The sequence below is a fragment of the Trachypithecus francoisi genome, unplaced genomic scaffold, assembly GCF_009764315.1.
Source record: "Trachypithecus francoisi isolate TF-2019V2 unplaced genomic scaffold, Tfra_2.0 Lachesis_group11, whole genome shotgun sequence".
Classification (NCBI taxonomy): Eukaryota; Metazoa; Chordata; class Mammalia; order Primates; family Cercopithecidae; genus Trachypithecus; species Trachypithecus francoisi.
The window spans coordinates 124,929,038-124,938,558 of record NW_022681456.1 but is presented as its reverse complement, the minus strand read 5'-3'; the positions used below and the strand labels follow the sequence as shown (position 1 = coordinate 124,938,558).

General features: G+C 55.4%; 1 protein-coding gene, 1 long non-coding RNA gene and 1 other non-coding gene across 3 annotated transcripts; 1 reads left to right on the top strand and 2 right to left on the bottom strand.

Annotated features, from left to right (window-relative positions):
* The first annotated feature begins 1,030 nt into the window (after positions 1-1,030).
* Positions 1,031-2,252, top strand: LOC117090600. Its single transcript, XR_004440072.1, has 2 exons — positions 1,031-1,166; positions 2,015-2,252. It is a non-coding gene; the product is annotated as an uncharacterized LOC117090600 (long non-coding RNA).
* Positions 2,253-3,169: 917 nt separating this feature from the next.
* Positions 3,170-9,464, bottom strand: PHB2 (prohibitin 2). The gene is made up of 10 exons (XM_033222979.1): positions 9,168-9,464; positions 8,934-9,018; positions 8,251-8,330; positions 7,149-7,333; positions 6,607-6,736; positions 6,393-6,496; positions 5,889-5,966; positions 4,557-4,633; positions 3,719-3,724; positions 3,170-3,529 (listed from the first exon to the last, which is right to left on the bottom strand). Exons 1-10 carry the CDS (start codon positions 9,292-9,294, stop codon positions 3,502-3,504), a joined length of 900 nt encoding a protein of 299 aa, XP_033078870.1. The 5' UTR covers positions 9,295-9,464; the 3' UTR covers positions 3,170-3,501.
* LOC117091270 lies at positions 6,055-6,323 on the bottom strand. The gene has a single exon (XR_004440373.1). It is a non-coding gene; the product is annotated as a small nucleolar RNA U89 (small nucleolar RNA).
* Positions 9,465-9,521: the final 57 nt, after the last annotated feature.

Below are 9,521 nucleotides of genomic sequence, written 5' to 3'. Positions count from 1 at the left end.
TGGAAAGGCTGAGACGACACAGGTTCCAAAGCCCAGAGGCTGGGCGTGCATTATTCAGCAAATCCTTCTTATGGAGGCCCCGGCACCACAGGCTTTCGCAGTCCCCCGACCTCCTGGAATTTAGGCTGGTCAGGCAGACCGATTCACAACCCGATCACAAGCATCAAATAATTGCTGGCGGGTATTAAGAAGGAAGCAAACAAAGACCGGGAGAGAGAACAGCTAGGGATTGAGCAACACAATAGCTCCCTGGGGCTGCGGCCCTCCAGGGCATGGGTGGGGCAATCACCTGTCGGGCTCAGGTCCCCTCTCCCAGCAACGCCCTTTCTATCCCAGCCGGAGCTGCACAAAGGCAAGTCCCACCTCCTCTAACCGCCCTTGGGCTACCTGCCCTTGGGGTGGGACTTGGACTCCACTGAGGGCTGTGCTGTGAGGTGGGTCCAGGAGCAGCTCGGTCCGGAGAGTGGAGCGAGATCACTCCCTCTGCAGGCCTCAATCGAGGGGCAGGGCTGATGCTCCTGGCCAGCTGGGGTCTCTGGGTAGCGGTGGGTAACTCCACACTAGGGGCACCTTGCTGGGACCCACCTGCCCTTCACAGGCCTGGCGGGGCCTTCTCCCTCACCTTTCCCTCAGGGGACCCCAGCACAGGCCGGGCACCGCGTGGCGGCACAGCCCAACTCCTGCCCAGCTGACCCCGCGCTGACCTCAGGGATCTCTCTGGCCTTCCAGCTCTGCTGTGGGCAGGGTCTGAGGCCACAGAGGAATGGGCTAGTCCTGGGGACAGCAGCTGCTGTGGGGGGGACCCGAGAACAGCCCCCCTGTTTGTTCCTCTGGAGACAGGGGTGAGACTGGGCAAGTTGGAGAAAAGAGGGCCCTGGGAGAGGGTGGGAAGCCTAGAGGCGTGGCCAAGCCTTAGAGGAGGTGCCCGTGGCTGGCGCTGGGAGGGAAGGGGTTAAGGCGGTGAGGGGCAGCCTATGGCAGGAGGACACACCTGTGCGCAGGGTGGCAGGCGGGGCCCAGGTAAGGAGCCTGCGCTGCCCGGCAGGCGGAGAAGGAAGGAGGAAGAGGGGAGGCCAGGGCGGGCTCTAGGCCGTGGAATATGGGGCCTTAAAGCCCCTTCGTCTCCCCGGCACCCACTCTCTGGGGGCAGGCGGGCCCGGTGACAGGTAAAGGCCACCAGGGGAGAGGTCCTGGGCTGAGCTAGGGACTGCAGAGGGGGGACGAGGGTGGGTAAATCGGTGTGTATTGCGGGTCGGGACAGGCTGCGGGGGTGGGGGAAGGTGGCTCGGAGGCAGGGGGCCGACGGTCGAGGGGCTTCGGAGGGCTGCTTGGACTGCAACCTGGGCCTAGCAATCAGCGACCCAGGGTGTGGCTGGTGGCGGGTAGCAAGACTCACCAGGAAGTGTCCCCAGGGACTCGGGTGGTGGGGGGATGGGAGCCAGGGATCTGCAGCTTTTCCGCAGGGAGCCTGGGCCCGAAGCTGCCTGACCCAAGGTGGGCGGGCTGGGTGGGGGCCCTCGTCTTACCCAGCAGTGTTTGGGTGCGGTTGGGAGTCTCTAATACTGCCGGGTAATGATGGAGGCCCCTGTCCCTGTGTCAGCAACATCCATCGCCTCAGGTCCCCAGCTCTTGGCTGGCTACAGCCCCCTCGCCACTCCCCACGCACCCCGGAAGCCCCTTGTCTTGAGCTCAGAGTGCTGTGCAGGGGGTGGCTCTTGTGGACGGGCTGCCACGAAGGGACACAATGGGCCCCAGCCCCTCCTCCCACCCAGTGCGATTTGTCACCTGGTGGATCCAGAACCCACAGTCGACCTTGAGCTTGGGGTTGGCTCGCCCCGTCTCAAGAGACCTCACCTGGCCTGTGGCCAGGGTCCCTGTAGCAACTGGTGAGCATGCACCGTAGTTCTCTTTTGGCCCGCCCTGGGTCCATCTTCCAGTACAGTGTTGGATGGTCTAATTGTGAAGCTCCTAACACTGTCTGGTAAAGATGGCCCCCGGGTCGGTTTTTCGGCAGTGACCTTCAGGGACCCCTGAAGACCATGGAGGACTACTGACGACCAACCTCTGACCTTCACCCCTCTGGATGGGGGACGAATCACCAGGCAAAGGGGAACAATGGGAAGAAGACAAAATGGCTGCCTTTACGGCTGCAGCAAGATTTGGAAACACTGGTTCCCTAGGCACCTCCATTGTCTTCCCGCCTTGGGAACATGAAATAAATAAAGTGTGAATGGGAACATGAGGAAGACTGATCCAGGTCACTTGACCTGTCTTTTGTCTAATTGTTGATCTCAGCCTCCCAGCAATTCAGGATTGGGGCTGCGACATCTGCTTTGTCCTTCGATACTCAACCCTAAGCAGAGAAAAACATCTTAAAAATCGAAGCAGATTAACCCAGTCCCTCTGTTCAGATCCACCTGCTGCCCTATCTGCATTTGGCAGTTCCTGTACATACTTTGCCCCCATGTTTTGTCTGAGTTCTACATCTTCCTTGTCTCCCCTCAGGGATGGGAAATGGGCAGGAGTGGGAGATGCAGGTATAAACAGTGGCTTTGTTTCTCTGGTGCCTGAGTTCAGGAAGGCCTGTCTTGGGAAGCTAATTGTCAGCTTATCTGTGGACTGAACAGACAGGCACCTGTTCCGCTGGCCCCAGAGCTGTGGGAATGAAAAGCCCACCGCCACACAGGGAGCCGTGTTAGCTAGCAGCTCCTCACGCCTGGCGACTGAGAAATGGAATGTGGGTGGCCTATAGCAGGCCACGCAATCCACTGGGCTTCTGGGCACAGAAGTGCCTCAACAGGCACAGGCAGGCTCCCCACAGCCACAAGGAACCCTGCGACCAAGGAAGCAGCTCTGTTGGGGTCATCAGATTTTAAACCTGGCTCAGCAGAGCCATGGCTGTCCAGCCTTAAAAAAATGGATGGTGTGGGAGAAATGGAGGGTGGGGTGAAGAGCACAGCTGGGCCTCCAGAACTCAGGGCCAGCCGTCCCAGTTTGGGTCCTGTTTTGGAGCCCAGGCCCAGCTTCCCCGTAGCTGCCCCAGCCAGATTTTTTTTTTTGCGCCCCCTGCTGGCAGACACAAAGACAGACTCAGGAGCGCATATGTAAACGTGCGCATGCGTGCTGCCCGTTATCCAGTTCGTGAACACGTGAAGCGTGAAGCCTTGACTTCAGGTTAAGTAATAAAAATTTATTGAGAGTTCCTGGGTTGGTGGTTATCTCCTCCCTGCCTTGAGGGAGGGAACAACACTGTAGGAAATCACTGAGAAATCACACAATGTCCCAACAGCCCCAGTTAACACAGGGAGGAGGAAAGTATTTCCCCAGAAAAGGGGCTGGTCTTCAGTCTTCCTTAATCCAAGAGGGGTTCAGGGGATCGGTGTGGGGGACCATCGCATGATACTGGGGCGGGGTAGGGCTGTGCTGGACCTCTGGCTGGCTCCTCAAAAACTGGAGAAGCAGATCCACTTCCTCTGGGGGTGGAGTTCTTGGTGACCAGGCTCATTTCTTACCCTTGATGAGGCTGTCACTGTAGAAAAAAAAAGACAGATGATGACATTATTAGGGGACATAAATGTGAGAGGCAGGCCATTCCCTCTACGACCCTCCTACCCCGATTGAGGGTTTGTTTGCGGGGAGGTGGGAAAGGGAGTAGGGTAGGAGGCAGGTACTGGGAGAAGGTAGCCTGCAGGACCCCACAGAAGTAGCAACAACTTACCTTCCTCTGTGGTGCCAGATCGCCAGATGAACAGGAAGCAGAGAAGAGAAATGCACATGTTAGTTGACAGCTTCAGGCCCCACTCAGTTTTGAACCCTCCTTTGCTCCCAAGAGAAAAGACAAACAGGGTTGACAGCCAGGAATCTCTGATTCATGAAAGGAGGCGGCGTGTTCTCATGGCCACTGCTATTTCTCATCTCCTTTCCCTTTTTTTTTTTTTTTTGAGACGGAGTCTCGCTCTGTCGCCCAGGCTGGAGTGCAGTGGCTGGATCTCAGCTCACTGTAAGCTCCGCCTCCCGGGTTTACGCCATTCTCCTGCCTCAGCCTCCGGAGTCACTGGGACTACACGTGCCCGCCACCTCGCCCGGCTAGTTTTTTTTTTTTTTGTATTTTTTTAGTAGAGACGGGGTTTCACCATGTTAGCCAGGATGGTCTCGATCTCCTGACTTCGTGATCCGCCCGTCTCGGCCTCCCAAAGTGCTGGGATTACAGGCTTGAGCCACCGCGCCCGGCCTCTCATCTCCTTTCCTAACATCCCTCCCTGCACCGGAGGAGTTTGAGGGCTCTTGAGTAAGAACATTGAGTATCACCTTTCATCACTTTTTGGTTGGATGAAAACTTTATAATTAAAGTGCTTTTTATGTGAATAATCCTATTTGATCTCATAAAATCAATCCTATGAGACACAAGATAGAAACTGTCAACCACCCCCTTTTCTAATCTTGGTTCAATGTCTCTCAGAGCCATATGAATAGCTGTAGCAGGCTCCAGAGCCCAAGCAACCAGACCCAAGTCCCACGTTCTTTGTGAGACCCCACTGTGTGGTCACATCTCTCACCTGGTGAAACTTTCATCCTGTAGGTTCAGCACGAGGTTGTCAGCCGTGAGATAAATGCGATTCTGTGATGTGGCGATCTACAGGGCAGGAAATACAAATACCTCAATTCCAACCCCTGCAATTCAGTAGCCACTTAATGGAACACATGCAGATTAGGGCAGGGATACAGCAATGAATAAGACATGGCTTCTGCTCTCATTTAGGGATCCAGAGCAGTGAGCAGCAGCTATGACTATTAGCAAAGTAACAGAGGCAAGAACAAAAGGTCAGGGAACCCAGAGGAATCATTCTTGATGAGGGGAAGAGTACTGGAGAAGCCAATTATTTATTTATTTATTATTTTTATTTTTTATTTACTTATTTTTTTTTTTTGAGACGGAGTCTCGCTCTGTCGCCCAGGCTGGAGTGCAATGGCGCGATCTCAGCTCACTGTAAGCTCCGCCTCCTGGGTTCACGCCATTCTCCTGCCTCAGCCTCCCAAGTAGCTGGGACTACAGGCGCCCACTACCACGTCTGGCTAATTTTTTGTATTTTTTTTTAGTAGAGACGGGGTTTCACCGTGTTGGCCAGGATGGTCTCGATCTCCTGACCTTGTGATCCGCCCACCTCGGCCTCCCAAAGTGCTAGGATTACAGGCATGAGCCACTGCGCCCGGCCTATTTACTTACTTTTTTGAGATAGAGTCTCGCTCTGTTGCCCAGGCTGGAGTGCAGAGGCGCTATCACGGCTCACTGCAACCTCTACCTCCCAGGTTCAAGCAATTCTCTGCCTCGGCCTCCTGAGTAGCTGGGAGTGCAGGTGCCCGCTACCACGCCTAGCTAATTTTTTTTGGTATTTTTTTAGTAGAGATGGGGTTTCATCATCTTGGCCAGGCTGGTCTTGAACGCCTGACCTTGTGATCCACCTGCCTCAGCCTCCCAAAGTGCTGGGATTACAGGTGTGAGCCACCACGCCCGGCTATTTATTTTTGAGATGGAGTCTTGCTCTGTTGCCCAGGTTGGAGTGCCGTGGCATGATCTCAGCTCACTGCAACCTCTGCCTCCTGGGTTCAAGTGATTCTTCTGCCTCAGCCTCCTGAGTAGCTGGGAATATAGCTAAACGCCATCACAGCAGGCTAATTTTCTTTTGTATTTTTAGTAGAGATGGGGTTTCACCATGTTGGCCAGGTGGGTCTTGAACTCCTGACCTCAGGTGATCCACCATGCCGGCCATAAAACCACTCTGAGTAGAAACCCGAACAAGCAAGGTTCAAATTCCCTCACGTCAATGTGCCTTAACTGAAAGCACTTTCTCAAGGCAGCCCCATCAGAGATGCTGGGCTGACACACTCACCGTCTTGGAGATATTCTGGGCTGCTCGGATCTTGCGAAGTTTGATGTAGCCAGGGTTCTTGCTCAGTGCTTCTCCAAGGTGAGGAGGGTTAAGGTTCACACAAGGGCAGGTCTCAATCCCTAGCCCCGTCCTTACCACACTCCCTTGCTACAGTCCTTCTCTGGGCTGTCAGATCCAAGGTTGCGCTCAGGTGGCTTGTGCCGGCTCTACCTTGGACCCCACCTGTGGGCCTCCCTGCAGGCTGCTGCCAGGAACTAGGGGCAGCAGCAGAAATGAAGGGAAGGCCAGCAATGCTATTGATCTGGCCTTACAGTGGGGAGTCGGGGCTCAGGTACCCCCACTAAGATTTCAGATCTCATCCGTAGTCCCCACCCGCAACAAGGAGCCAAGGGCCAGAGAGCACAGAGTCGCATTCGCCTTAGTCTCATCAGCCTGCCCGTGAAGGAGGATGGGGAGCTCAGGCGCCCCAGGGGCTGGGCTGAGACCTCACACGCAGAAGGATATCATCTTGGCAGCCTCGGCCTCACCCTCAGCCTGCACAATCTTCTGCCGCTGCTCCTGCTTCGCTTTTTCCACCAAGAATTGGGCCCGCTGGGCCTCCTGCTGGGCTGTAGTGGGACAGAGTCAGGGAGACCCAGTGCTATGTCAGGAGCCCCATCCACAGTCCTTCCTCCTCCTGCATCTCGGAAGCCCTCACCCCACTGCTCTTGCGACTCACCCACTTGTTTGGCTTCTACAGCAGCTGTGTACTCTCGGCTAAAGCTCAGCTCTGTGATGGCCACATCATCCAGGATGAGGCTGAAGTCCTTGGCCCTCTCTGTCAGCTCCCGGCGGATCAGCAGGGACACCTGGGGCAGGGTGGGGAAGGGTGGTTTGAGGGGACTGAGCAGGGATACCTGCGGCAGGGTGGGGAAGGGTGGTTTGAGGGGACTGGGTTGCGACCCCTAATCTTTCAGTCTCTCAATACAATATGCGCTGCCTTAGCTTCCTGTCAGGCAAACCTATAACATAAGCCTCTCTGCTGAAAGAGGTGCAGGAAAAGCCAAGACTTGGCCATTTTCCTCTGTGCTTCCTAATACCAAGTGCTACCGAGTTCTAATGCTGGCTCTCCTGAGTTCACAGTGGCAATTAGCACAGATTTTAGGTGGAAATGGCACTAGGGTGACAATCCTCTTCTATTAAGCTGCCTTTCCTAATTCCCAGTACTCTGGGCCTAGAAGGGAAAGGCTGACACCCTGCAGATGGTAGTGGGAGTCAGACCTGGGCCCGCTGGGTGATCAGCTGTGAGGCATTGAACTTGGCCACCACACTCTTGAGCACCTCGTTGACAATGGACGGCAACACTCGTTCCTCGTAGTCTAGCCCTAGGCGCTGGTACATGCTAGGAAGCTCCTGAGCATTGGGTCGAGACAGCACTCGCAGGGAGATGTTCACCATCTGTAGGTCTGAGATTGAGGTCAGCAGTGGCTGGTCAAGGCCAAACACACTTTCCCAAGCATTTTCTCCTTCGTGTTCCTCCCTATATGCCCTGTGCAATGATGTACAGCCTGGCACTGCCCTGGGGGGAGGAGAGTTAATCAGGCTGACAAGGAAGACATGAGGCAGCGCAGGTGAAATGCACCCTCACCCACTGTGAAGCCTGCAACTGCAACCCCGTCACCAGCAGAGCTGACTGCTCTTTCCCCCTCTGTACTCCATGCAACCTCTAGCGTGGGTGCTTTCACGCTGTACCATAATCACGTCTCCTGTAAGGACTTGGGGGACAAGAATGTGTTTAACGAATCTTTTATTCCAGGGCCCAGCAGTCTAGTAAATGAATAAGCCACCTGCACTAGGTATAGTACAAAGAAGTACATTACAGGTTACAGGTGAGCTACCTCACCCAGGGTGTATGCGTGTGTGTGAGCGTGTGTGGGTGGGTGGGGAGGAGGAAGAGGTCTGGAGAACTCAAAGGCATGGCTTTTATGTATGGTCTAGAAGGAGAGAACAGGTGAACTAGTCAAGGGTAGGGACAAACTTCTCCAGAACAGAGTATACTAGTGGATGTAACTGTAGATATAGTAAGTCAAGCAGTTAGAAAAAAAGGCTTTAAAACAAGGCTTTGATCTAGGCAGTGAATAAAACAAGGGACAAACAATACTCTTATTGAATATATGTCAGGGAGGAGACAGTAGAAAGCACCCAAACACAAGCTGTTCAGAATGTGCTGCTTTGACCCCAGGAGGCAGGTATTTTTGTTACAGTTCTTGCAGACGTGGAAACTAAGGCCTAAAGGCCTGACACTATCATCTTCCCCTGGGGTTTCTTGCCAGCTCCCTTGATCATCCCACCTGCCATGTGATTACCAAGTGCTCAGACCTACCTTTGGAGCCTGTAGGGGAGGAGATTTTTCGAGGTCTGGCCCGAATGTCATAGATAATGGGGTACTGGAACCAGGGGATCCTGCAGGGGACAGGGATAGGTATTAAGAGGCCGCAGTTTCGGCCAGGCGCGGTGGATCAAGCCTGGAATCCCAGCACTTTGGGCAGCCGAATCATTTGAGGTCAGAAGTTCGAGACCAGCTTGACCTATATAGTGAAACCCCGTCTCTACTAAAATACAAAAATTAGCCGGGCGTGGTGGCGGGCGCCTGTTAATCCCAGCTAATCGTGAGGCTGAGGCAGGAGAATCGCTTGAACCCAGGAGGCGGAGGTTGCAGTGAGCCGAGATCGCGCCACTGCACTCCAGCCTGGGCGACACAGCAAAACTCCCGCGCCCCCCTCCCCCAAAAAAGCCGCAGTTTCACTAGCTTTGCCCGGTTTTCCCTCACCACGCGTTTTTTGGCCTGCTCCTCCCCATGACCACCGACAAGGAGAGATTCTCTTGTCCCTTTGGGAAACAACAGTTCATATGCTGCTGGAGGTTCGCGCAGCACCCACTATCCTAAGAGCAGAGATGAGGAGGAGGGAAAAGAGCAGCGCTGAATCCCGTTGCACGTCCCACTATAGCCACCGCTGGGTCGGCGTCAAGGGTGAAAGGTCAGGGTCAAGCTCTGCCCGCCATTACCTGAAGTGAAGGCCCTCAGCCAGGATAGTGTCCTGCTGCACTCCACCGATCCGATTGAAGAAGATGGCTCTGTGCCCGCCTTCCACTGTGGGGAGAGGGGTGGTGATCAGGCCAGGCCGCTGCTCAGAGTAAATGCTAGCTAGGCTCGTGGTGGGGCGCGAGGAGCGGTGAGACAGGGCAAGGGGTTTGGGGGAGGGACTGGAAGCGTCCGGCGAGCGGGCGAAGGTTGCTCACCAGTGAACACGGATTCACGGACACCATAGGCCACGGCGCCGGCCCCCAGCAACAGCTTCAGCGCCGTGCCCATGCCCCGGGGCCCGGCGGGCAGCCGTCCCGCCAAGTCCTTCAAGTTCTGGGCCATGTCTGATCTTGAGGCCGGCGGCACCGGAGGTCAGAAGGGGGTGCCGGCCCGCCTCTACCCCGCTGCAGCTTAGGTACTGCACCCTTCACACGAGGGTTCGGGCCCGTAATGCTGGCGAAAGAAAGGGCACCGGAAGTGCGCTCCCTTGGAAACCCTCCCCCTTAGCCCACCACGGACCCGAACTTCGCGCACAGGAAGAGCGCATACGGAAGTCCCGCCCCTTTCTG

Coding starts and splice junctions, on each gene's coding strand:
- PHB2 (XM_033222979.1), bottom strand. CDS start 9,294: ATGGCCCAGAACTTGAAGGACTTGGCGGGACGGCTGCCCGCCGGGCCC. Junction 9,019..9,167: donor CCGTGAATCCGTGTTCACTG/GTGAGCAACCTT, acceptor CTCTCCCCACAG/TGGAAGGCGGGCACAGAGCC. Junction 4,634..5,888: donor CCCAGAATATCTCCAAGACG/GTGAGTGTGTCA, acceptor CCTGCCCTGTAG/ATCGCCACATCACAGAATCG.